Source organism: Falco biarmicus, chromosome 6 (genome assembly GCF_023638135.1).
Source record: "Falco biarmicus isolate bFalBia1 chromosome 6, bFalBia1.pri, whole genome shotgun sequence".
Classification (NCBI taxonomy): domain Eukaryota; kingdom Metazoa; phylum Chordata; class Aves; order Falconiformes; family Falconidae; genus Falco; species Falco biarmicus.
Window position 1 is genome coordinate 74691628 of NC_079293.1, and position 27662 is coordinate 74719289.

At 49.5% G+C, this 27662-nt stretch overlaps 1 protein-coding gene across 2 annotated transcripts; it reads right to left on the reverse strand.

Annotated features, from left to right (window-relative positions):
• Positions 1-337: 337 nt before the first annotated feature.
• On the reverse strand, positions 338-27562 carry HADHA (hydroxyacyl-CoA dehydrogenase trifunctional multienzyme complex subunit alpha). Of its 2 annotated transcripts, XM_056343196.1 has the most exons (21): positions 27413-27531; positions 24167-24208; positions 22948-22989; positions 22791-22861; positions 21852-21985; positions 20499-20637; positions 19371-19490; positions 19185-19287; positions 15703-15825; positions 14915-15033; positions 14129-14185; positions 10327-10436; positions 9908-10042; positions 9076-9247; positions 8279-8365; positions 5641-5781; positions 4317-4385; positions 3730-3925; positions 2734-2848; positions 2003-2148; positions 338-845 (listed from the first exon to the last, which is right to left on the reverse strand). In XM_056343196.1, exons 1-21 carry the CDS (start codon positions 27498-27500, stop codon positions 700-702), a joined length of 2355 nt encoding a protein of 784 aa, XP_056199171.1. In that variant the 5' UTR covers positions 27501-27531; the 3' UTR covers positions 338-699. The 2 variants fall into 2 exon arrangements, with proteins under 2 accessions (XP_056199171.1, XP_056199172.1); XM_056343197.1 differs by lacking the exon at positions 24167-24208 and having other exon boundaries at positions 27413-27562.
• Between the last annotated feature and the right edge of the window lie 100 nt (positions 27563-27662).

Genomic DNA, 27662 nt, shown 5'->3' on the forward strand with positions numbered 1-27662 from the left:
GGCTGCTCAATTTGCAATTACAGGCAGGTCCATCTGCCAGGATAACCCGGCAGCAGCACTCAGGACCAGACAAAAGAGCCCGAGGCTCCTCACAGACCCGGATTGATGGCAGAGGTGACAGAGCTGGTCTTTGTTCTGCACTGCTGCCATCCCCTGCCTTTCCCCACCCTCTGGCAACGGCCAGCAGCCCCTTTGTGGGTCTCTCAGCCAGCAAGCACAGAGAAGACCCCAGAGGATTGCCTGAACGCTTTATTTCCAACTCGAGTGGTTCCCTTCCTTGGTACCGAGAGGCTGCTGCCCCAGGGAGATGGGAGGAGAAGCAGGCATGGAGTCCAAACGCAGGAGATGGGGATTTATTTGGTTGGAAGCTTATGGAAAGGCAAGGCCTCAAGGCAAGCCGTGTGCTGGATGCTGCCTGCCAGACCGGGAGCTCCGCCGGTGAAACAGAAGAAATCCTCCCTTCCAGCAAGGAGGCACCAGGCCCACGCTGGCAGGGGACGGGGGTGCCTAACACACAGTAGCTGATAAGGCACTTGAAACGACTAGAAGCCATGAGGCAGTCTGCTGCCACCCTCCTTCCTTCCCTCCCTCCCCTGGGTGCTTTGGAGATTAACCTACAGGGAACAGGGTGTCGCTGCAGAGCCCGTGGGCCCGGCTTCAGTGGTCGGTGCATCATGGGCGGCTGGTGTCAGGCCATGCTCACTGGTGGAATTTCTTGCTTGGGCTGTTGGCATAGTCCAGCAGCAGCTGGCACGGCGTGAACTGGCTGCCGTAGACGGCCTCGTACTTCCGCAGCTTGTCCACCAGCTGTTTGGCTCCATAGGAGTCCGTGTACCTGAAGGGACCTGCCGGGGACAGGGGGGGACATCTGTGCTGAGGAAGCAAGAAGCACCAAGGTGCTTGGAAGGGCAAAAGTCCTGGATCTGGCCAATCCCGCCTGCTCCAAAAGAGACCTCCAGTCTCTCAGCAGGGCAACACAGGACTCTGCTCCCAGCCGGCCCACCAGCACCGAGTGGAGACAGACTCAATTGCTGGGGACAAACTGGGGGACAGACGACTGGCACTGGTCCTTTGGTCTGAGCTTGCCTCAAGAAGGCAAAGTGCTAGGTACTCTGCCGAAGCACTGCCACATGCCCAGGAGCCCCGAGTACCCTTCAGTTGTGAACCAAGTGTCAGCTCGTGCCTCACCCACTGTGCAGGCTGTGGCTGCCCACCACGCTGGGTCCAGAAGGACTTTGCCCGTGCTCTTGGCTGGGCCCAAGAAATACCTTGGCCTGCAAAGTGCTGTACACCATGGCTGAAGTCACTAGCTCAGCTTCATCTGTGCCACGTGAGGGCAGGCAGGGGGGAACCGCTGGGTCCCTGGGCACCATTTTTCGACATCATGTGCAGCATGAGACCAGGTTTCTAGAAGTGCTGCAAGACACCTGCCCACCCAGCCAGGCAAGTAGCAGTGGCAAGAGATGAGATACCAGGGCCTTGTTTTTCACCAGGCACCATGCGGCTACACAAAAGCCAGCCAGGCATTTCTTCAAAATTTAGGGCCTTTGCAAGTCTCCCATCCCACCTACCCCCCTGTGACTGTCAGGCACGGTAAAAGCTCTTCCTTTGAAGTTCTCACAGGAAGGGCTGACAAGGCTGGGGCCAGCATGACTCCGCCTTCTTATTCAAGCTTGAAGACGCAGCAAATGACCTGGTTAGAGTTCCTTGATCCCCACCAGCCACAGCTCTGTGAAACAGCTGTAGCAGCAGAGGAACTCCACAGGGTCCTGGCGGAAACATCTCACAGCAGCTCTCAGGCTCACCACCACCTCACAGGGCGGAACACTGGAGCAACCTCTCTGGCTCAGGCTTTACATGGGAGGACGCTCAGGCTTGTCAGACTGCAGCTCAAACCTGGCCTTAACAGCTGACTGCAGCCAGAGCCCACCAGGCAAGTCCACTACGAAGCTTTCAAGCCAAGCCACGCAGCCTAGCCCAAACCCCAGCTGCAGTAACTCACCTCCCAGGCATGGTGGGAAGCCCAAGCCGAACACAGCACCAATATCTCCCTCCACAGGGTTGCTGAGGATCCCTTCCTGCAGGCACATGGCTGCCTCGTTCACAAACCTCGTCACCAAGCGCATCTGGATGTCCTCATCAGTGCAGCTGCAAGGAAAGAGTCTGTAAGGGCTGTGCAGGTAATAGTAGCTGGATGGAGAAGCACATGAAGCCAGCGCAGGTGGGAGACAGCCAGGCCAAGGGCAGAGAATGGTTTCTCACTGGGGAGCGTTCCTATCCATGTGAGGATAAGGATTAAGTTCTTGATGTGTCATGAAGCAGTTGCCTAAGAATGGCAAAGGCTTGATCAGGCCAGATGGAAATTGCTCCAGGAGAGGTTTCAGCACCAGGCTGTACAACAGGTCCAACACCAGGAAAGTCATGGCGGAGGCTGCACCAACCCACCTGCCTGGACAAGCCCCACCACAAGAAAAGCTTTCTGCAAACGTACTCAGGCAAACGCTCTTAACTTTGAGGACACCCCATTCCTGCTAGCACAGGCTCTCTAGAGCCAACAACCTGCCCATACACACCAGCTGGGAACAACCAAATGCCACCTGGAGTGACTCAGTGTTTAGCGATGTCCCCCAGTGCTGCCTGGCGCAGCCCTTGTGCTGCTGCTCAGAGGCAGGAGGAGCTGGGCAGGGGTGAGAGCCAGCCCACACCACCACTCAAGCATGCACAGCTACTTACACTTCAGGTTTGGCCGGCACTTTGAACCGCGCCAAGATCTCATCCATGCCAGAATTCACGTTCCTGTTCTTCACCCCTTCCTGGTAAACATAAAAGCCTTTCCCTGCCTTGCGACCTGCCAGCGATAAAAGGAGACAGTCACATCCTGCCATGCGTCCCCTTTGCTCCCAGGGCCTTTGCTCTGATCTTGTGACTCCTGCTTCTGTTAGAATGAGCAGCTCCTCCCAGCACAGGCACTGCCTCTGCACTTCAGAGCAAGCTGACTCACAGAGGTCAGAGGGAAGGGGGCCCATGTCTTGACTCCGTGGCAAGATGTTGCCACTCTGCCAGGCCCCAATGCCTTCAGTAGGTCCAGAGGACAGTCAAATAACACCACCATTTCTGTGGTTACAGCAGCAAAAAGACAACAGTCCCAGGGAGCAAGGGACAGAGGTGACAAGATCTCCTGAGCAGCCCTCACTGCCAGGAGTCTGATCACAGCCATGGTCATTGGCGGGTGAGAGCCATCATGGTCCAAGTGCATGTCCCACTGACAGGTGCTGCTCTGTCCTGGTGTGCTCAAACACAGCTGTCTCTGGCACCCAGTGCCACTGGTGTACAGCTTCTACCATGTGGACAGAGACAGAATTTTTCCTTGCATGGAGCTTCTAAAGCTCAGCTCAGGCTTGCTTCACTAGAGCATGTTTATTTCCGGTCACTTGCTCTCCGTGTCCCAGAGTACTCGTACAAGTTTCACAAAGGGGCCACACAGGTTTGGGAGATCTTGTCTGCTGCCTTTGCTCTGGGCAGCATCTTTGCCTGCTGCTGCTGTTTCTGCAAAGGAAGGTCTGGCTGCAGCCAAAGGTCTACCCAGGGTACAGCTGGGAGGGATTCCCGACCCATCCCCAGGGATGTTCTCTGACTGCTCTCGCCTGAGGCAGCAGAGGCTAATGGATGCTAGCGCTTTTTCTTGAACAAAGGGGAGACATGTTAGATTAGAACAGCCTAGCATCTCACCTAAGAAGCCTTTTTCCACCATCAGCTTGAACAATTCAATGCTGCCTCCTCCAAAGCGCTCGCCGAAGGCCTTGCCGAGGTCCTCGGCCACATGCGTGGCCACATCCACACCCACCTCATCGATCAGTGTGGCAGCACCCACAGGAAAGCCGAAGGCTGTAGAGATGGCATCTATTTTCTTTGGGTCAATGCCCTCCTGCAGGAACAGAAGGGGAAGCAATAGTATCTCTGGGTGACGCCCCTGGAAAACCAGTGTGGGAGCAGAAAGCCCTTGCTCATCTGGGGCCACAGACCTTGACCAGCAGCCCCATTAGCCTTTTGACTACAGACAGGAGCAGTGTAATTGTGCTTGCACCACTGAGTCTCCTCTGGTGCCACGTGGGGAGGAAAGAGCCTCATTACTGCCCACGCCAGGTCTCATCAGACTACAGCTCAGCCAAGAGCAGGCTGGGGACAATCAGGAGCACCAGGGCTGGTGACCCACCTCCCTTCTTAGCCAAGGCTGGGGTCAGCCTGATCAGGGGCAAGAAAGAAGCAGAGTTTACACAACTGTTTGGTGGATGCTCAGTAGCTGACAGGATACACACCTGCAGAACTCGGACCACTTCTGCCAGCATTGGCCCCAGGCACCTCGTGGTGTAGAAGCCAGGCCCGTCCTAGGGAAGAGGAGTGCAGCAGGAAAGCAGGTGAGTACGAACTGCAGGAACACGGCCTCTCTCGGCAGGACAAGAACTGCGTTTCACAGCCCAGGCTGCAGTTCAGGCACCGACATGCAGGGCAGGCACACCAAACTCCATTTCTAACAGGATGTTAGTGACTGCTAGAATCACTTTTTTTCCCCCGTAGGGCTCTGTAGCGTTTGAAGACCTCCATGAACTTACTCCCTGGAAGTTTCAGCCCAGAGTGTTTTTATGTGAAATAGTGCCTTGAGGTCCCAAGCAGACTGCAGAAACCCCCTTGCTTCACAAAGTCCAACAGGCTGATGAGGGAAAGGGTGCTCAGCACAAGTGAAACAGGCATAACCCAGTTGTTTCACCGCTGATACTGCTCAGAGTCAGGAAGCAACAAGATTAGCTGCAAACTGCCACTCAGGGAGGCATCCAATGGGGGGATGAGGGTTAGAGAAGCAGCACGGTATCTCCACTGGCCTTCAGAGATGCCTAGAGCACTTTTTGACAAGCTAGTTTTCCCAGCACCACAGGAGAGACCTGCTCAGCATTGCTGGCAACCTCATGCATCAGTGGAAAGACCAATCCAAAAATACACTCAAACTGCCTTTAGCCTATGGGCTGAACCTTCCACACAGCTGAAACAGCATCACTGATGCTTTCTACCACAGAGCACAAGACCAGCTCCATTTGGAGAGCTGTGTGTTCACCAGCAGCTGTCAGCCTAACAAACGACTCAAAGCTCTGGGCTTTCTGAGGCTCTGCTGCCTCCTCCTAGGGGACACAGCAGTTTGCTCTCAACTACTACCTTGCTGTGCAAGGTCTCTCTACACTTGCATGTGTATTTCTGCCCTCTCTTACAGAAGATCTAAATCCAGAAAGAGAAGGGTTACTGGCCACTGACCCTCTGTCCTTGCAGCTTGCCAGGGAGAAGAGGCAGCAAGTGTCTTGCCTGGACTCTGCTCCATCTCAGATGCCACTACAGACTTCAGCCTCCTGGAAGCTATACGGAACAGGACTGCCAGCTCCTCATGCTGGCACCTGTGCCTTGTGGCCGTCCATGGCTGCTCCAAAGGACACTTGAGGGATCACCTCAGCACCTGCCTTCTAACCTCCATTTTTACTTCTCAGCACAAGTAACTAATGCCAGTGTATTCACTGTTACGTTTCAGCCACCTCTCAGTGCACAATCTTGCCCTTTTATTTATTATCCCAGCTCATATTTTGTGCAGTGCTCCCTCACCTTTACCACGATGACAACCTTGCCCTGTTTGAGGCCAACAGCAACAGCAGAAGCAGCCGTGTCCTGCGAAGTTTTGTCTGTGGTGATGATTTCCAGCAGCTGCATTTTGTCAACAGGGGAGAAGTAATGCATCCCAATCACCTAGGCAGAAGGAAGAGCTCAGGGTTAAAACAGACTTTGGCTCCCAGAGTAATCTGCTGGGCAAGTCAAGTGTCCAGCTGCAGAGGGAAGCAGGCCAGCATGGGCTGCAGGACCCACCACCACAGTGTACTACCCATTCAGCCACATGCTCTACTGTATCCCTCTCTGACAGGAGTGCTCTCCAATTCCCTTTCTCTCCTTGGCTTTCCTAAGGACATGCCCAGGCTCCACAGCTCTTGCCTCAGTGAGAATTAAGGTACAATGCTTACAGGACTAAGAGGGCTGCTCAGCCCTCTCTGTACTTGTTAACAGTCTTGCAGCAAAACCTGCCTGGGAATCTTAGCCAAGCCCAGTTCCCAGGCAAATTACAGGCTCTGCGTGATCTGCAGGAAGTATCGGAGCTGGCAGGGCAGCCACACACCTCACCTCAGTGGTGGTGCTTCTGGATTTTGAGAGTGAAACAGCAGTCAAGACATAGATGCTGAGAGGAGTCCCTGCATTCTGCTTGTGAAAGCTTTGTTTCTTTTTTAGTGATGAAGTGAATTTGAGGACAAGAAGGCATGTTTCCAGAAACTAATTATAGAGGTAAGTGCAGCCTTCATCTGGGAACAGCATCTAAGCAGAGATTATTCGGCTGCATGCCTCGCTTTAACATGACCATGTAATCAGCATGTCACCTTCATGCCTCCTGGAAGCTACACTTGGCACCAAGATCTGTATAAGTCAGAGTCTCCTTGCAGGAAAGTTGTACACTGCAAAACTAATTAAAGAAAATACGCTAATTAGTTTCCTATTAGTCTCCCTATAAAGAGTCATTACACAGACAACTTATACAGCAAGAGGATGTTATTTGCCAGTATGAACAAGTAAGCCTCAGTGTGCATTTCTAATGCAATTACGGTCCAACAGCAAACCAGGAAGAGGCTCACGAAGGTCACAGGAACCTCCAGCAGTTGGGACACATGTATTGTTACTCTATGACCTTTGCAGATGTCCACAGAACTTCTGCAGGAAGACAAGCAGCAGAGGCAACACACTGCCCTTGGGAGGCTTGAGTCCCTTGTAGGAGTTTAGGGGACCAGCCAAGGGTACCTGCGGTTTTGCCTCTGTGCAACACTTTCCAGCTGAACTCGGGAGCTTCCCTCTCCTCCCCAGGCTGCTGTCTCTCCATCCCACTTGTTTTAGAGGGGGAGATGGGATTATCTCACAGGGGGAACTGCTCGCTCTTCCCTGCATTTTCTGCAGCCCCAGGCAGGCAAAGCAGATTCTTTAAATGAGGGGAAAGAGTTTCCCCCTTTTTATATCAAGGCCACTCCAGACCAATGCTTAGCCCTCACAAGGAGGCTTCATCTGGTCACGCAGATCCCTCATGGTACTTCAGACACTGCAGTGTCATGTCTGGTCTCCTGCTGCTGCTCCCTGAAGGGTGCAGGTCTCCTGTAGGGCCAGTGCCACACCTGCCAGCCTCACTCTATCAGGTATCACAGGTACCCTTAGCAGTCACAGACAGCAATGAAAACCAGCATGCAGCTGACACCTCCCAGTTCGTGCATTCACACCCCTCAGCTGGTAATTCCACCAAGCGCCTCAGCTACGCTTGCCTGGGCTAAGGGATGAGGATGTAGTTACTTTACATGCCGTTTAGACTGCATAGAATGGTTTGGGCTGGAAGGGACCTTAAAGACCATCTAGTTCTTCCCCCCACCCCCGGCCTGCCGCCACAGGCGGGGACCCCTCCCACCAACCCAGGCTGCCCCCAGCCCCGTCCAGCCTGGCCTTGAGCCCTGCCAGGGATGGGGCACCCACAGCTGCTCTGGGCAGCCTGGGCCAGCACCTCACCACCCTCACAGTAAGGCGAGGCATCCCTTCAAGGAAAGGGATGAAGAAGTCCTCTGCTCCAAAGCTCTGCCACAGGCTGCTATGTTGCCCTTGGTACCCTGTTCACATGGATCACAGAGCCAGACAGAAAAACCCACCGTCCCCTCAGGAGCTGATTCCATGGCTGACCAAGGCTTCAGTTTCAGCATCTCCAAGTTCAGTTTCCAGTCACTGACTTCTCTTCCCTTTTTGCTGCTAGGTTAGTGCCTTCTCCAAGAAGGAGAAGGCATTTTCCCATTGTGGCAAGTCACTCCTATGTCTAATTGTTTTACCAAAATGACGGAAGTCGTCTTGGCTGGAATTCTCTCAGCTTGAGTCTCTCCACAGCTTCTCTGCCCCCACGTGCATTAATGTTTCCTGAAGTGCAATGACCTCCCTGCTGCACCCTGCCTTGCCAACATCACACTCTGATTGAGCCTACCTTCATCACTCTCTCGCCTGTTCAAAGATCTCAAGCTCTTTGTCTAAAGCTTGCACTGGTGGCAGAGGATGAGCTGTGTCATGTTCTGAGGAGGAAGCAAAAGATCCCAGCGCTCACCTACAGCAAAGTCAGTTTGCCACCAACAGGCACCTCAGCGCAAAGTGGACTCATAGCAGGCATATGGCACTGGGTACTCACCTTCTCTGGCCTCTTGCTAACAGCAGCAATTTGGCTGATTGGCAGGGCAGATGTGTTACTGGCGAAGACACAGTGAGCAGGGATCACCTGTGGCAGGGGGTGGAAGAGGCAGTGTAAATGCACAGGCTCCAGAGTCAGATACAGAGTGCGCTGAGAGGAACGGTACCAGCACCTGGTAACCCTGACAAACAAGACAAACTTGATTTTCTCTGTCAGGGCAGATAGCACTAGAAACTAATTCTAAAGCAGCAGCCCAACTCAGCCAAATCTGACTTCCCCTGAACTCTCCCCAGGCCTGCGATATTAGTCACAGAACCCCCATGTTTCTGCCAGACCACTGCAACCACATTAGACCAGCAGAAAGGGACTTCAGAAAGGTGCACAGACCAGCTCCTTCAAATACAGTTATTTCCCCAGGCATGCTCTTGAACAGAAAAAAGCAGTGGCAGCAAGCTAGGGATAGCAGGTAAAGGAATGTAAGTTCTGGAGATACCAAAAGACATTACTGTTATATCAATGTGCTCAGACAAATGCAAGTTTTTTTGGAGCGGCTCCCAGGAGTCGGAACTGTGTCAGAACTGCCCCACTCAGCTAAGAACTATGGTCTCCTTATTAAGCAACAAATATCCTTAGCAAATCGGAAGACTGCCCTTGACACCCACCCACGTACTGACATAAGAAACTTGCACCAAGCACCAAACTGCAGCGCGAAGATGTGACAAACCCAGCAGCACAGGACAGGATGACCCTGAGCCTCCACTGCACAGGGGCCACATATGCTCAGAACCCATACTCACGGCCTCCACTTCCTTCAGCACTTTATGCTTGATGTTAATGTCCTCAAACACAGCCTCGATCACCATGTCTGCCTTCTCAAAGCCCTTGTAGTCCAGCTGGCCCATAAGGTTGCTGAGAATGGAGTCCCTCTCAAACGATGTCAGACTCTTCTTCTTCACCTTGCTGTTCAGCCTAGGGAAGGACAGTGGTCACAGCTCCTGAGCGGGCCAGCCCAGACTGCTGGAGGTGCACCACAATGCCAAGGGCACCCTTCCCTTCCTCCCTCCCTCCTGGAGCTGGGACCCAAGACACCATCTCCAATCCAGCATAACTGTCATTCTGCATGCTGGCCCCTCCTTCCATATGGAAAAAGGAGAGCCCTGCTCACACAACTCAGCTGGTACATTAGTCTGAAGGTCAGCTGCTGACACTCCTGACTATGCACAGCTAAGAACCATTACTGCTGAGCCAGGAGGACAGGGGAAAGAAATCCAGCTTTTGAGAAGACTGACCCAACGCCTCCCCTGACATGTGGCCTTTAGGCAGCCAGGACGACTCCCTCCCCCCTTAGCTCTATAAGCTACTGCTAAATCTAAAAGCTAAAGCAGTCATCTGTTAGGTCATCTACCTACCTAAGGAGCTAAGGCTGAATACACTGTGCCTATTTTGTAGCAATATCCCAGCACACTGCACAGGGCAACCTTAAAAGAAAGCATTTCTGTGACATCTGATGGTAGAAGACTCCAAAGGAACAAAGGTGTCATGAAGTTCCTGACTGCCTGAAAGCAGAGGTGTATTTTCACTAAAGGCAGTCCCAACCCATCCTGAGCAAATTCCTTTTAACTCACATACCCCTTGAAGACCTGCTGCTGCCCTCTGTCCAAGCCTTGCTGTGTTGTGTCCTTCAGAATGGTCTTCAGGCCCTTATCCACGGAAACCTGTGCGATCCCAGCTCCCATGAGCCCTGCTCCCAGAACTGCCAGAGTCCTGCACAGAAAAGGACCAGGGGACACATTCAAAGCTCAAAATAGCTGAATTTCCATTGCTGCTGTCAGACTCGTACAGATCCTGTCCACCCAGGCACAATTTTTAGCAAGGTTATGCAAGAAGGTTTCACTCGTGGGCAAGACCTTCAAACTACAGAGGATCAGTCTTCTGGAGGCTGGAAATCTCCCTGCTCTGCTACACTGCTTTTCAGGACGCTAGGCCACTGGGTCCCCAAAGCCTTTTAGGAGAGGTCTTCCAACTGCTCCTTCAGGCATCCCACTTACTTGACCTCTCGCTGTGGTGTTCCAAACTTGTTCTTCTTGCAGAGCACCTGCCCATGGTAAAGCCCCATCAGCGCCTTGGATTCCTTAGTCACTGCAAGCTGGCCAAAACTCTGGAAGAAAGGGAAGAGAGAAGCAGAGAGGTTTGGCATTTAACAACTGTCTCACTTCCAGCATACACCCATCAAAAACATGGCAAGGGGAGAGCACAACCACCCATGTAGCTGCACAGACTAGTAACCTGGTTAGAAAAGGAAGAATGGACAGGGCATATATATCCTCTGCAGACACACCTTCTGTGCCAAGCACAGCCCACTGTGCACCACTACCTTCCCCATGGGATGCCAGAAAGCAGTAAAAGCCTGCTTGTTCAATGTCCTTCCTCATAAACAATATAATTTAAAGCACGGGAAAGAGCGTGTACCTCTCTAACACTCATATCTGGAAGGACAGGGGTTCTGCCAGGGAACAAATGCAGCCATAGTATTTCCACGTCCACCTCCTTCCTATCCACAGAATCATTCACAGCTCATTTCCACTCTCCCAGCACAGCTTTGGGAGGAGCATTCCCTGGCAGTTCACTGGCATGATGGTAAGCCAGAAGCGACCTGGCAGCCTCGGCCAGCCAGCAGCTGCAGGGTTGTATGAGATCAATGCAGGAGTCACTTCTACTTCCCCAGTGCCAGGACTGTATTTCAGTGACACAGGACCCTTTCTCCCCTGCATGCATCCTGCACTAGCTAGGGCCACTGCCCCAGAGCTTCCAGGTGAAAGGGCCCTGCTCTCAGGCTTTGAGAAAAATCTTTAAATGGGCCAGTTCTCACTGATAGCAGTAGCCTGATACTATTGCCAGATGATCACAGACAAGCAACAAAACCCAAGGCCTGCATAACTTCCCAGTACTCAGCATGAAACAGGAAAGTAGGCAGGAAGACAAAAGACAGTGTTAGGCGACAGAAAACTAATGTTGTCTGAGCCAAGTCAGCTGAGGAAAGCCACCAACGCAATGTAGTTTAGAGCCGGCTATATCTTCCTTCAACCACTGTCCTGTGAGTTCGAGGCTCGTTAAAATATCAGAAACACAAAGCCTGTAAAAGAATCTACAGCTCTCCTATCCTAGGGGAAAAAGGGAGGCATTAAACAAAAGACACGACACCGACATTTATTATTCTTTAGAGGGTTCTGGGAAAGATCTCCATCCTGCTGCTATTCTTGAGAAAAAAAACATTCATTCTTTTCTGTAAGGAACAGAGTATCCTAAGCCTTTTATTCAGCACCAGACCAAACGTGGCTGGAATGCATAATCAGAACAGAACCCAGGACGTCTCTGTTAAGGTAGGAGACAGATAGCTACATCTCAGACCAGGATCTTGTCACCAGATGAGAACAAAAGGAAAGACTGCAGGATGTGACAGCAGTGTGAGAAGCTGGTGAAAGTTACAGCTAGTACTAGGGGGGTGGATGGATGGATTTCACTGGCAGTTAAGGGGCAGCAACACGATATGATCCAAACACAGAGATATTCAGACAGGAGTGTTGTGGGTCTTCTGGGGAGTCAGGTCTGCAGAGCTGGAGTACCCAGGTAACCACACCAGTGACAGCGCACACAGCCAGAATCACCTCTTCAGTATCAGAAATAACGCATTTGAGTACAGACATAGCAAAACTGGGACCAGTGAGGAAAAACTAATTAGGGGCAGGTTGTTTATTAAGGCATAGACAAGGGCAGAGAAAGGGAGGGATTCAAGATGGCTGAGGATGAACAAGCACGGGAAAACAAAGACCGTATGTGCATGGAATAAAAGGGTCACGCATAAGCAAGCCACTGGTGAGTAGGCTTGCCTGCCCAAGCCCATGACCTGCCCACCAGAGTCTGTCCTACCTCCATAGTAAACTCTATTTCTATTCTCCCATGTGTGTCACTAGCAAACTCCAAGGAGGACTGAATGGCATTTAGGACATGAGGTCCGTGTGCCAGCAGCTAGTCAGACTGGGCCCTGAGGCCAATGAGCTGACAGATGAAACCCCTAGAGCCAGCTACTAAAGGGCTGTGCATGCATGCGCACATATGTGCACTTACTGCTGCTGCACATGAACTTCAATTCTGATCAGCCCATCAAGGAGGAACAGCATCGATCATCCACGCTGGCCATGCCTGCGAGGGGTTTGTGTTCATGCGGGTGTCAGCAGCAAAGGCACTGTGCTATCTGCGCAGGCAGCTGTGTGTGTACTCTGTGTCTGTGAGCATGTATGTGTGTGTACCTACACCTCAGCGACAGGACACCTCTTCTATGATTCTAATACCTGCTCAGTCTCACCACTGGCTGGACCTACAAAGGGGAAAAGCAGCACTCAGAATAAGAGGTGAAGTCTTCTGGGCCTTAAAACGCAAAGGACTTTATTACCCTTAACAGTCATTATTGGTGCTAAACGCAACTGATGTGCCAGGAAACTAAAGAATTGAAGGGAAAGTAAGAATTAAATAGAGACTCATTTCACAGAATCACAGAATCGCTGAACAGTTGAGGCTGGAAGAGACCTGTGGAGATCGCCTTGTCCCACCCCATTGCTCAGAGCAGGATCAACCAGAGCAGGCTGCTGAGGACCATGTCTGGCTGGGTTTTGAGTATTGCCACGGAGGGAGACTCCACAGTCTCTCTGGGCAACCTGTTCCAGCATTCAATCACCTTAAAAAAAAGGTTGGTTTGCATCCTGAAGTTGAATTTCCCATTGCAGTTTGTGCCCATTGCCTCTTATTCTGCCAGTGGATACCACTGAGAAGAGTGTAGCTATGCCTTCTTTACTGCTTCCTACCAGGAATTTATACACATTGGTAAGATCCCCCAAGTCTTCTCTTCTCCTGTCCCAGGTCTCCCAGCCTCTTCTCATGTGCCAGATGCTCCAGGCCTTTTAATCATCCTTTGCTGGACTCTCTCCAATCAGTTGGCCCCCAGCCTGAATTAGTGCATGGGGTTATTCCTCCCCAGGGGCACCACTTGGCATTTCTCTTTGCTGAACTTCATGAGGTTCCTGTCTGCCCAGTTCTCCCATCTGATGAGGTCCCCCTGAGTGGCCAGTACTAGCCAGTATGCTGACTGGAGTGGCTACTAAGTAGCTAAGTTTGACCAAGGGATAAGGAGAGACAAGTCCTGTTCTAGTAGAGAAACTACTACTGAAAAAAACCCACCTAATTTTCAGAAGCACCCAGAATTATCAATGGGTGAAAAAGGACCAGCACAAAGTATCTGGCCTAGAAAACAGGACAAATAGCAGAACAAGCGTAATGGAGAATCAACACCCTGAACAAAGGTGATTGTGAAAAAGTGTGACAGAGTAAACAGAGCACTGGAAAAATGAAAGTTAATTCTTGGAGGAAATTACTTGTTTGCACCAAACTGCCTGAAAACACTGATGACACAGAGTGCTAACTCCCACATCTCCAGGTTACCTGTCCCATCTGACGACCAGAAAAAAAACCTAAACAGTGCTCAAACACAGACGAATTTAAGTCCTGTTAGGTGAAACCTAGATCGGTGAACTCTGTCTGGTTATTTCCCACTCAGAAAGATAACAGACAGGAATGAGAAAAGGCACAAACTGTTTTCACAGACAAAGAATCCTGACAAACAGTTCTGTTGTTCAATACAGGCCTTTTTCACAGACCCACTGTCAGAAGAAAGGGCAGGGAGTAAGACACCATTTTGAGCAGCCTATGATGAATATTATCCTTTGTGTGTGGTCAAACACAAATCCCCCCCCAACTACACAATTTACTGATTACTACCCAGGGATCTAATCTCCTTACCTGGGATTCAACGAGGTATCCAGCATCACGCCCCTGATCAAGACCAGTCTTCACAACCTAGTCAAAAAAGAACAATAAAGATACACCACTGAAGTCATGTTTGCCAACATCTGCAGAGCTATGAATCACCTTGTCCTTCTAGCACAGGATAGATGGCAAGGAGCGTTCCATCAGATTAATTTTTACACATCCCTTGTCGTTTCAGCAGTTGTCAGTAGGACTGTATTCCTGTAATGTCACTGTTCTCAGAGTCAGAGGGAGGCATTCACAGGTTTTAGAGAAGTCTTAGCAACAACTTAAACAGTGAAAAGTCACTTTAAGGATTCAACCATGGACAGTGTCTGCAAGTAATAAAATGCCTGTGTAACTCACGAGACTAACCTTCAAAGTAGCGTGTGGTTAGTGCTATGAAAAAGCAATTGGTATTTCCCTAGCTTCAAACAGGTTCAGCACAACTCTTTAGAAACTGTACAGGAAACCTTGAAAAGTTGCAGCTGAAAGTTTCACAAAGTATTCCAGCTAAGCCTTCCCTCAGCTGGGATTCTTGATCTACCCCTTACTGGTACCAAATAAAATGGTGATCATATTCTGGGAAGCTATTCCGAATTTATTTACATTCCTTCTTGCTGGATACACCACACAGCTAGCTCTCATCAAGTCTGATCATCTGTGAAGATCAGGACACTGTGGCTTGACTCTGAGGAAGGAACCATCTTCCCTCTGTTGCCAAGTTATCCCACAGACCCACCTTCACTACAGTTTCTTATGCCTCGCAGCAGGGGTTACCTCAATGATCTTTAGTGGAGCAGGGTAGAGTCCTTTGGTTTGCTTCTGAACTTTGCTCTCCACTGTCTTGTAGACTTGCTGCCTCACAAATGGAAGAGCCATGGCATAGTCTGTTATCTCTGCAAGACGGGACAAAACATGTCTCAGCACAGTGCTATATGCACAATCGGCCTTTAAATGATTAAAACATATAGATGTGAATTGCATATCTGCAATAGAAACATGCACCTGAAACTCAGCCACAGGTAACATGGCCTCCTCAGAAGGGTTTCTACCACTTGTTCCATGGACAAGCCTCATTTAGGGCTGAAGTATCCTCCTAATACAACTGGTGACAGACTGAGCTCTGGGGAGCAGAACTCACACAAAGATGGCATAGTTTCTGGGCTCTAGTAACTGCCTAAGGGCTCCGCTAAAGAGGGTTAGTGCAGAGCAGACCCATGTGCCTCTTCCCACTTGATTACACAAGCTTGGTGCAGAACTTGCTACTAAATCTTTGAAGATGGACAGTCCTCTGGAGGTAGCTGCTGCTCTCTCCCTGAGGCCTGGCTCCCTTCTAGTACACTTCAGGAGCCACCATGAACAGTTCTGGCAACACTACTTGAAGACCAGGTCTGCAGAGCAATGTTTTCTCTACCAACCCACCTGGCTTAAGAGACAATTACAACATGAAATAATTCCATTTTCAAAACAAAGTTAAGTAGAAGTACAAATATACCCCTGAGAAGCAAAGATGGATTATACTCAACTAGAGTCCCTTGGGATTTGGCCATGATGCTCACACTTACTCTGCATTAGCCCTTTCGATCTTTTGGTAGACACAGTCCTGTTGGCTAGTCCTCTGGCAAAGCCAATTGCTACCTCCTCCAAGTATTCAATTGTTCGTGCTTCTGGAGCCTTCGTGCCTGGCCCTGTGAATACAAAAGAAGTCTTGATGAAATGCACAAGAAGTTATCGCTGATGGATGCCAATGTGGAGAAGCAAGGATGAGACAGCAACATGATGTTCCTTCGAATTGTTACCACTATTCCCCCAACCTATTTGACTTTTCTTGATTATGAACAATGATGGAAAGGCTCAACAGGCACCTATATGAAAACGCCAAGGCATTTAATATACCTGGCATTATACAGAAATGCCAAAATTGCTCCCAATGGGAGCAGACAGCCATATGCACTTAAACATCAATGCTACTTTCATAGTACCGTGGAATAGCTTTGGTTGGAAGGGGACATGGGAGGCCATCTGGTCTGACCTGCCGCTCAAAGCAGGGCCAAGTTCAAATTTAAATCCTACTTTGGAATTGGATGAGGTTGCTCAGGGACATCTGCCAGTCTCTGAACACCTCCAAGGATGGAGGCCCCACCACCCCTCTTGCGTCCCTGTTTCAGCACCTGACCATCTTTTTGCAAATTGTGCTCTTCATTCCTCAACCCAACCCAAAGCAAAACATTTTACTTTGCATAATTGCAGACATGTGTATCTCAACAGAACCTGTGTCCTGCTTCCCCTCCCCCTTGTTGCACCTCTCCTTTCTTAGGCGGTAAGTCTGCACAACTATGTTGTGCCAACACTGTTGCTTCGTAAACTTACCGACAACAGTTATGAAGCACTGAGCCCCTGAAAATTACCTGTACTGGAGCCAATGTCCAATGAAACCTCAGCCTTTGACTTCAGGTGCAGGAAATCTCTCACTTGCTTTACCTAGTGCAACACACGGTAACACCTAGCCTAACTTAAAGCTGTCCCACAAACAACAAAGCAAGTCACCACAAAATGAAGTTTTAGCAACCTCTGAGGATGGGTGTACAATTTCAAGCACAGGACTTGTACCATCACTGCAGAAGCACAGAGTACAGGGTTGAAAAGGCAGCTGTGTGAGGTTGCTAGAGGCAAACACAATGAGTCATTAATGAAAGAGCAATGCCCAGTGATTCTGCACAGGGTCACCACAGGGAGCCTGCAGCTAAATGTGCAGTCTTCGGCTGCCCCTGAACTAGCAGAACAAGCCTGATGAGGCTACAACTCTGTATCCTTACACGTCGGCAACCTCATTAGCCTCCACTATAAACTGCCCCAACCACACCCAGATGCTGCACAAAGTCCTCAGAGCTAAGAAAACACCAGTGCAGACAACTACTCCCTGACACAGGAGACAGTTAAAAAACAAAAAACAGAACGCCCCTGCTCCTTCACTTCCCACTACTCTCTCCCTCCACCCGAAGCTGAGGTCTTCAACTTTAAGATTTCATCTCTCTGCATAAAATCTTGAGAGCGTATACTCCACAGACCCCAGACGATGCTGCCTCTTGGAGGGTCTCTCAGCAAGCAGCAAGTAAAGGAACACATACATTTTAACCAGATCATGAAAGCTCCCTGTTGGGAAGTCTCACTCATACCCTGGCAGTAAGTCAGGGCCAGCCTGGGGGAAAACTCTCCAAACAAAACAGCATATTTCATTTTACTGGCAGCACAGAAAACAATCCAGAGCTGCTGTATAATCTATGTTTCAGCAATACACAGTGGATTTCAGAGAATTTATTGGAAATTTGAGAGCATTTGGGATTTCTGAGCCCAAACCTTACCAGCTTTCAAATTCTCTTTCCACCGCTTCAAAGCGACATGCCTGAGACCTTGAGCTTTAGTGACCTGATGTGCTACAAGATGTGAACACCTGACCACCTCTTCCCATTAGCTTGGGTGTTCAATGCCAACAGGCACTGGCCTTTGATACTACAGCTGAAGAAAAGAACTGTTTATTTGTAAGTCTGAGCTACAAGAACTATTCAAGGCAAGGTGGTCAAACTCACATCTGCAGGTTTACTTTACTTGCAGTTGCCTCTCAACATTTTGTCCTAACCCAGGAACTCCAAGCTCTTGACTCACATCTGCTTTCTTGTATAAATGGCACACGCCAGAATTAGATCTGGCAGTAAATATATCAAGAGAACGCTGTAAAGCTTTCTGCTGAAGGAGGACTGATTGCACCCCATGAAATTGCCTCCTGGTTAATGCTGTCTCTCAAAAGCTTTCTACAATCAGTTAAAGCATCACCCCAGTTAAAGCTGCTTTCCCCCAGACATTGAGAATGAACATGTGAATACTCAGCAGAAAGCCTTCTGGCACTGGCTGCTATTTGAATGAAGGAGGAATGACTCTTAATGCTTGCATATAATTTGTTTTTGTGTTCCTCCTATGTGCTTATCTAGTCTCAGCCAGGATTCCAAACAGCTCTTCAGAAAGTTCAGGTTTCCTTTAAGCAAGCCAGTGTAATCATTGGTATAAAAAGCCACATTTGGTGGCTCTTAAAAGCCAGTTCACATTTAAGCAAGTATAGAGTGGTAAAGTTTGTTCAAGCAATTTTAACTCAAGCCTGACTACCACTGATCCATTCTAAAAGCGAGAATAGAGCTAAGGATATCTCATCCAGCTGAACACTGGCACACGAGACAGAACAGACAAAAAGGCTTCCCTTGCATTTCTCAGAGTAGGCAGCAGCATCTTTTTATTTTATTTTCTTCCACTACAGGAGCTAAGAGCCACCAAGGTACTCTGGCTGTGCTCTGCCTGGGAAAACCAAGCTCAGCAACCTGCAACTATATGGCAGTACCAGCTAGCAAAGTGGTTTCCATTCTGATGCCTGGCCACAGCTGCCCAGACTTCTCCAAGGCAGCTGTGGAGGGCTTGCCCCTCCAGTCAGCTTCTAAGAAAGCTGCCCTAGTGAAGAAACAGCAGAAGCAAGAAATTATTCACTAGCCTGCTCAGCAATTGGAAGTCTGCAGTTTGCAAGGTTTGCTCCACCCAGCTGAAAGTCAGTGGGCGATTCAGAGCACCTAAGCCATGGGAGTTGGCTTCTTCTCAAGATCTTGTCACAGATTAACACTTACAGGCTGCATAAATACAGACATTGGTCACCTATTCTCCTTTCATTATGGATTGTAATCTGTCCCTCTAACATGATAAATGAGGAATGCAGGTTCTTATCTGTATAATTAGCTTATGCAAGAGAGCCAGCAGGCTTGCCCTCTATGCTAACTTTTCCCTGGTCACTCAGCTTTAGCAGAAGCCTGACGATTCCAGGTCTGCATGCATACGCTTCTAAGGTAGGAATGCAGATTGCACTGCAGAGCATAGCAAGGACTTTGTAGTCCCAATACTCTGTCCCCACTAGACTTCTGGCTGCATGAATGGCTTCTCTACCCATTTCAGTAAGGTAGAGAGATTAACTGACAGGCAGCAGATCAGGAATCTCAGCGGCATCACGTCTGACCTAGTGGGTCCACCAACTGGTCAACCAGACCCATCTTCTTTGCTCTGTCAGCACGGATGTTCCTTCCCGTCAGCATCATATCAAAGGCAGCAGGAAGTCCCACCTGGAAGGGCAGAAAGGGGATTTCAGAACAGGAGCATGCCGCAGCAGAACAGGCTACTATGTAAAGTTTTCCTCTTAACTTACCATCTTTGGCAGCCTCTGAGTACCCCCTGCTCCTGGCAAGAGACCCAGTAACACTTCAGGTGTTGCCAAAACTGTTTTCTTGTCCTTTACTGCTATTCTGTAGTGACAGGCAATGGCAACCTTAGAAAAGGAAGAGAAAACTGAAGGTTTCCCTGTCAAAGGCCACAGAAGAACTGGGCATCCATCACAAAGGTCTATTACACACACTGCCTCAGCTTTCCTCCCAACCCTACTCCAGCTCCCTAATTCAACTGCCCAAATTCCCTCTGGGCTCACTTACGGCTTCTTCCAGCAAGAAGAGCACAACAGGCAGATGACAGCAAGCAGTTACAACATGAACATGAAACTACCAAACTGAGCCAAGCTATTTTAAAATCAAGGACTAAATTCATTCACTACGCTGACAGCACGGTCCCATTTACACATCAGCCATGATTCTTGGTTTATCACTGGATCACCAAGTCCAGATCTGACACCACAGTGCTTGTAAAAAGCTGTCACTGCTGGAGAAATCAGTACAAGACTGAAGCAACTCCAATCCCACAAGGTTATTATGCTTTATTAGTAACCTTGCTCCAGAAATTGCAAGTCTTTCAGTTTACAAAATCATAGATGGAGGTTATGAAGCAAATATTGCACCCAGTCAAAGTGGCAAGCTATGGAGCAGAGTACTGCAGGCCTGGGTGGAGCCTGGCCAGGTTCTCTGCACTCATCTGTCTCACAACAACCTTCTAAAGAATAGAAGGTGCTGGGATATGAGACTTGCTTAATCTGAAAAGCAGCAATTTCCAGCCTGGACTCTGCCAGCAGCATTTATCCAGATCCAAGGCCTGCTGGAAACAGCCGGTTTTCCCTGGGACGCTCTTATCTAAATATTAGCCTGGCCCACGTAGATTCATATTTCATTAGCTTGCTCTCAACAGAAGCAGAAAAATTAGCATGGCAGAGCCCTGAAGCACAAGCAACCCATTAACTTGCTACAAACTCATTTGAATGGATGTAACGAACCCCCATCAGGTCTCAAATCCCTCTCACAGGAAGTGGCCCTGCAGGCATCATTTGTATAGTTTAGAGAACCAGTGCTATCAACTCCCACACCTGCTTGTCAGACCCAGAATTGGTCAGTACCTCCAGTCCTCCTCCCAGGCAGGACCCACTGATGGCAGCAACTATGGGCTTTGGAGACTGCTCAATTTTTTCTAGCATCTTCTGTCCTTCCTGAGAGAGCTGAGTCACTTCCTGAGAAGTCTTGCAGGCTTCAAGCATGCTGCAGTGAGGCAGAAAGGCTGATCAGAATTGGAAAAGCACTGGGAAAACAGCAGTAAAATAAGAAGTGCTTCAACGAGTTTGTTCTCTGTTCCCACAAAGCTCCAGTGACTGACAGGCAGGCAAGAGCTATTTCATCTCCTAGTCTTAGATTAACAGACAACACAGGAAGACTACTAAATTCAGTAGGTTAAGTCACTGCACGCTGACACTGGGCTGTGCCTGCAGGCAGTGAATGAGTTTCCTTGTGTCAGAGCTTTGAAAACCTTTGGGGGAGAGGAGGAAGGGTCATAGGAAGCCTCAAAGCACTTGCCAGGAAGGGTGGAGGGGGGAGCCCAGAATCACTTTTTAGAGGAGCAGATGGCCAGTCCTCTGATGTTGCACTGCCAATTAGAGACTCCCTGTGCCAACTATTCTCATGGATTCTAGCAGTGTTTGCCAGGCAGGCAAAATTCAAGAGGCTCGTAGTGTTGAGACCAGCAGACACCTCAAACACAGCCTGTTCTTTTGCTCTGCTTACCAGCTCTACCTATTGCCTCCTTCCCACCACAACATGTATCAAGCCTCTGCCCCTGAATAAGGCCAGCCAAAAAGGTTCTGAAGGGTCTATTTATAATTTACATTCTTTCCTCAGAGCTTTCTGGCTTTTAACATCTTTAAACAACTATTCTGTCCTGCCCTAGGTCAGGACTAGAAGCCAACGGCACTCCAGGTCCCAGTGAGAGGACCCACACAGGTCGTCCCACAACCTGCAAAAGTTATGCATGCTGAATTGCCTGGGAGGCTGCTCAGATGCTCCACGTGGCAGAGCGCCAAATCCTGCCTAATCAAGGGGCCATGCTGGCAGACTGCCAGGCACTCAAACTCAGCTTAAACGAAGTCCTGCATATAAATTATCTGCTCTTGTTGCATCCCAAACCAAAGGACAACGCTTATCCCAGAGCTAGTACAGGCTTCCTTGGCTGCACTCCAGCACGCAGGAAGGAGTGACCAAGTGTTACAGCCAGTGTCATGTTCCTCTTTATCAAGGTCCTAACTTCACTTGAGCAAGCTGGGCACTCTGTGGACACAGATTTCATTCCCAGCCTCTGCCTCGCCCCTGGGGAGATGTCAGCAACAAACTGCTCAGACTTCACAGCACACCAGACTGCTGGCCCCAGATGCTGGACTTCAGAGAAAGCTCCATCAGCATAATTTCTAATGCCCTGTACTTACTTGAGATCTGCTCCAGCAATGAAAGAACCTGGCTTTGAAGAGATGAGGACGGCACTTTTGACAGCTTCATTGGCCCAGATCTCATTCATTACATCGGTAAACTCCGAGCTAAATTGTTTGGACAGAGTGTTCACCTGAAAGCGGCAAATAAGCATTGTAAATAGGGAGCCCATGAGACAGCACAGTTTAACCTCTGATTCAGTACTGGACTCAATCGTCACATCATCAGAAAACTTGCACAGAAGACAGACTGACACCAAAAAGCCAAAACCAATGGCAGGCCTGAATGGATTTTCCAAGCCAGCAGGAGCAGCAGCTCTACAGCCTTTCAAGATTTGCCTTCTGTTGGGGGGCGGGGGGGGTGAGACTAGGCCATCCAGAAATTCACCCAACAGCCAGACCATTACTTGGCACAATTGTAACACTTCTGGGGTGCTCAAATTGAGCCCAGACTTGCTATAATAGTTCATTCTAAGTCATAATACTGTGAGCAAAAACCCACACCTCCAAGATGAAGCCTTGCAGCAGGTCACCAAATAATCTTTTATTAAGATGTTTCTCCTTAACCTCACCAACAGTGGGTTTGTGACCTTAAACACAGATTTTTATGAGCTTCTAAGCTGTTTTTTTTTCTATATAACAGACACTCTCCTAACTGTCTTGAATCCAAGACCTTAATAAAATTTAACAGTATCTTGTGCCAGTGAGAGACAAGTTAGCTTAGTACACACAAAATAATTCCATGAGGCATTTTCACATGTCTCATTAAACATCCTAATGCTCATTTTACTATTTCTACTTCGCTCACAACTTTGAAAGGCTGCATGTTAGGGAAGTTTTTAATCTCAAATTAGATTTTTTCAATGCCTTCGCTGTATGACTGCTGTTCCTACCATTTCCATTGCTATGCCTATTAACCACAGCCAGCTAAAACAGTACCTTTGAATTTGGTGAATTGAAGCGCACAACGGCAACATCTCCTTTGATATCATAGTTAACGTGGGTTCTAGCTGGAAACAAACAAATGTGTTATCAGCTTATGCTCAGTGGATTTTAAGAAAGAGGATGAACTCACACAGAAAAGCTTTACACTTACTCTGAAGAGCAGTGGAGGTGGAGATGTTACGGCAAGCATAACCTAAAGAAAAGATATTGCAGGTATTAAAGGAATTCTCAGTAGCCTCAGCTTAACTCTCCCTTATTAATGCATCCTCCCACCTCCCCTCATGTGCCAAGTACAGCGTTTTGGAAAATCCCGAGTACAAGCCAGTTCTTTCTTTTATGGCTTGACCTGTGCCACCACCAGAGTTCAGTAGATTCCACACTACTGAAGTGACCTTCACAGCACAGATTCCACACTAGGGCTTCCAACAACAGCAACGCCAAAGCAAGCGCAAAGAAAAAATAATCAAAGCCTTCTTCCCAAAGAGCTGACAAGGTGAAGCAGGTGGCACCCAGGGGTGTTTTGCCTTTAGTATGCAGAGTTCAACGCTTCTTCACACCCTAAACCAGAGACATTGCTGCACTTTACAGAGAGTTTCAAGCAGGCAAGTTAGCTTCTCTGCAAATCAAACGTAACTGCCTTAGAATATTTCTACAAAAACACACTCTTTCTGGCAGTGAATGGTGCCACCCCAAGTATTACTTCAGAGATCTCAGGGTATACATCTGGTGAGCAACAAAAAGAGCACAGCAAATATTTATTCTTGCCTCCCCATCTATAAACAAAATACTTAATCCATCTCTACTAATTGCATATGGAAGCATGTAGACAAACTTGTCTTGTTTCAAAGTACCCATAAAACTCAGGCCACGGTATGAACAAGATCCGTCTACAAGTGAAATGCCACTTTCCACCTTATAAATCCCAGATCTCCTTTTTCTAATGAGAAATTGTATTTGGCCTGATGGTCTCTCAAGACACAAATGAATCTCAGTTCAGCTGAATCGACCTTGATTTGGTCAAGAGAATCCTCTAGAGCAGATCTAGGCTGAATCCCTGCCAAAGCTGCTTTAAGTCTGAAATCTAGTAAAAGCGTTACATATGTGCATCTACCAACTGGAACACAGCCATTTAACTAGGGGAAAACTACCGCTCAATGCTGATAAAATGTTTAGGAATGAAACATTCCCATTCTCAGCAGCAAGAAGACAGAAAATCCAATACAGGGAAAACAAGCTTAAAACCTCAGCCTGCACCTCACCAACAGGTGCTTCCTCTCCCTACAGCCCCGTGACACTGGGTCAGGGCTGGAGCTCCACTGCACTTCGGCCCTTTTTCCACTTCGTCTCCAGTGCTGGCAGTAGGGACTGACCTTTGTGCTCCATTCCCTGAGCCCAGGATACACGGTGCGACGCTGTGGGGATGGAAATTCAGTGTCAGTCTGTCCGGGTGAACAGATTTGGGTATACATGTGGCTGTCATGTGCCCACAATATCATTTTATAAACAAAGAGTGAACTGCTTTCCACTCCAAAGCTACTTTAAAGTATTTTTTGCCTAGAACAATATCCAGATTGTGATTTCTGTAGCCAACATTAATTTTCTGAAACCTTTTGTGCGCTAAGGTCAGGTACACCTGAAAATAACCACCAATATTTACTTCCCCACAAAACCAAGCATGGTCCGACAACAATTTCTCTGCTGACAGATGCTCCTCAGCAGAATATGATGCTATTAACAGCAGCATTTTAACCCAATAAAAGCCACACAGCCCCACTGCTTTAAAAAGAAGGCAAGGACTGAACTCTTACTGAATTCATTCCCTTCAATCCTGCATGGCTACACATGGCAAGGCACAGCAGGAAGGAGAATTAGACCAAACAAATCTCAGCTGCAAGGAAAGTGATAATGTTTTTCTTCCACACCCTCAGCCAGGCATCTGCTGAGGCTGGGATGTGGGAACATTTACTGAGAGCGAGGCATTGACTACGTAGTAAAAAATACATCGTGTGCAAAACAGACAACGTCAATTAAAAATGGAATGGATTAATTAACCTTTTCCTATGGTCTAACATGCTTTCCTCTTTCATATCAGTTTCCAAACAAACTGCTTCCATGAAAACATTAAACCTTGAATTCCATTTTGCCTTTGAGTTCTAGCAAAACAAGAGATATGAAGGAGGGAAAAAAAATATATCAAGGGCACAACTGAACACATCTCACTACATTTTAATATAGACTCTTTTGGGAAAGGTACTGTCATCAGAGTAACAGCTGCTTCATATTTAAGTGAGGCTGCTTTAGCCTGACAGTATTTTATTTTAGAGGCCAGAATATTTGTGGAAAACATCTTCCATGTCTACGACTAAAAGCACAGTTACTTGGTCACAGTCACAGCACATCTGCTTTAGACATTGATTCATTCAGCAGTACGATGGTAACTTGCCAAGACTGGAGCCAGAAAAATCCCCCTTCAGAGCGCTTAAGGAAGCGGCAGCAGGCCAGATGTATGCTTCCACTATTTCACTTACATTCATTCTAGAATTAAAAGCCTTGAATATTGATCCCGTTTTCACTACTTCACTCACTCCAATTAAAAGACCATCTAAACACAGGGATGCCGACACTTCAGACAGCTGCTCTCAGGATTTTGCCATGAATTTGGATGCAGCAGAGAATGGAAAACACCCCTTTCACACACCCCAGCCAGGACTGGTTTCTTCCCACTTTCTCTTTCCTCTGTTATTTCCTCAGCTGCCTCCCTGTCCAGCACTTCCCCTTCCCACCCTTCCACTCACCCAGACGTGGCATGCCCCTTGAAGTGGGAACAGCATCCATGGATAGTCAGGGGAAAAGCCTTCCTGCAGTCCTGGACCAAGACAAGCACCAGCAGAGCAAGCCAGCTGAAGCTTAGGATGACCACCCACACCTTCAGCCTGTATCTGCGAGCTGATGGCACAGAGTGCCAAACTGCGAGCCGTGAGACAGGAAAGTTTTGGCAAACTAAGTTTTCCTATCCCCTCTGGGAACCTGCTAGCCCAGGGCATGTGGCTCAGCAGGTACAGCCAGCTGTCGAGCTCATGCTGTCTGCTTGCTGCCTTTTGCATGCTTTTTGGCCTGCCCTAGCGAGCTTTGCATCCAGTTTAACAAACAATTTGTTATGGCAGAACAACATTATTAATTATGGTGAGTGACAGCATCCTCACAGCTCCAGGACTGTATGCAATGAAGAATTTTGCCAGTTATAACAAGAGTCCAACCAATGACAGCCTGAGCACTCACTGGAGTTACCACAGTTCTGCTTGTTACAGACTGCAGCACCCTGCTCCTTGAGCAACCAGCTCAAGTAAAACCTTGCTCCAACACCACACATAAGACGGGTGCTATTTAGGCTGAAAAAGTCCTTTAAGACCATTGAGTCCAACCACTAACTTAGCACTGCCAAGTCCAGGTTTAGGTTTAAATGAAGCACTGCTAGATTTCAGGTCAACATTGATACCAGATCCTGAAGCCCTTCAAAGTGCAGAAACAAGAACTGGTTTCCAGTGCCTCTAGGACTTGCCCTTTAGCTTTGCTAGGGGTACCTGGTGACTCCTCGCTTTGGAAGCTCTGCAAGGAAGCACCACAACCCAGTACTCCAAGCAAGCAAGAGACTACCAAGGCAAGGCCCCACCTGGGTTGCAGATCACAAGGGAGCATTAGTCAATGGCTGAAATGTCTGTGTACCAAAATGAACAGATTGTGGGGCACCTGGAAATGCTAAAAGTGCCTGGGGGCATTCTTCCCATGGTGCAGGGATGTGGGGATATCCCCTTCCCACTGACATGCCTTCGTGGCTGGAGGACAGCCCCAGGATCCAGACATCCAACGACACGGGGACACCCCCACCCTGCCAGGCATGCAAACTGGGGCACTGGGGACACGCATATACATAAGGACATTCTCTCCCGGGGGATCATCTCAGGTGCCAAGGACAATCCTGACTGGAGGGTCTGTGTCTGGCCTCTCCCCCCCCCTGCAATGCAGGGTCACAGGGACCCCCCAGAGCCATACGCACATTCCCAAAATACGCGAGGACAGAGAGGCCGCGGCCAGGCACAGGAAAGCCAGCCTGCCGGGGGGGACACCACCCGGGGGGGCACCACCCACCCCGTGGCCTCCCAGAACACTGAGGCACCGAGCCCCGCCCTGGGGAAACCTCGGCAGAATGGGTTAGGCACAGACCAAGGATCCCCCTGCGCGATTCCCTGGCCGTGGGGACGACATCCCTTCCACGGGACACATACACACGCAGGGACACCCCCGCGGGGGCAGCCCCCACCCCACAGCTCCCCCAGGGAGAACCCCCGCCCTGTTCCTCAGAGACCCTTCCCCGCTTCTCACACGCCGTACGCTGACAGCCGAGGCCACACCACCCGGTGACCCCCTCCGTGACACCCTGCCCTCCGCCCCCCACCCCCACGCGTGGGCACACCGCCCCGCGCCACCCTGCTCAGCGCCACCCCGTCCCTCACGCGTGGATATCCCACCCCGAGAGACCGCGCCCATTCCCACCACCTGCCCCCCGCTCCCCTCCGGCGCAGGAGGCGGCAGCCACCGCCCCGGAGGCGCCAGCTCACCCGCGGGCGGTGGGTGGCGGGACGGGCCGTACTTGGCGGCGGCCGCGAAGCGCCTCAGGCTGCCGACAGCGCGCACCGCGGCCGCCATCTTAGCTACGCGCGAGGTCGAATGAGGGAGAGGCCGCCCGGGGGCTTGGCCGCGCCGTGCCCGCCAGCCCCGCCCCGCCCGCGGCTGTCCGCGGCGCTGCCTGTTCCCTGCGCAGCAGCCGCCTCCCGCCTCCCTCGCTCTTTCGCGCTCACCGCGAGGTCT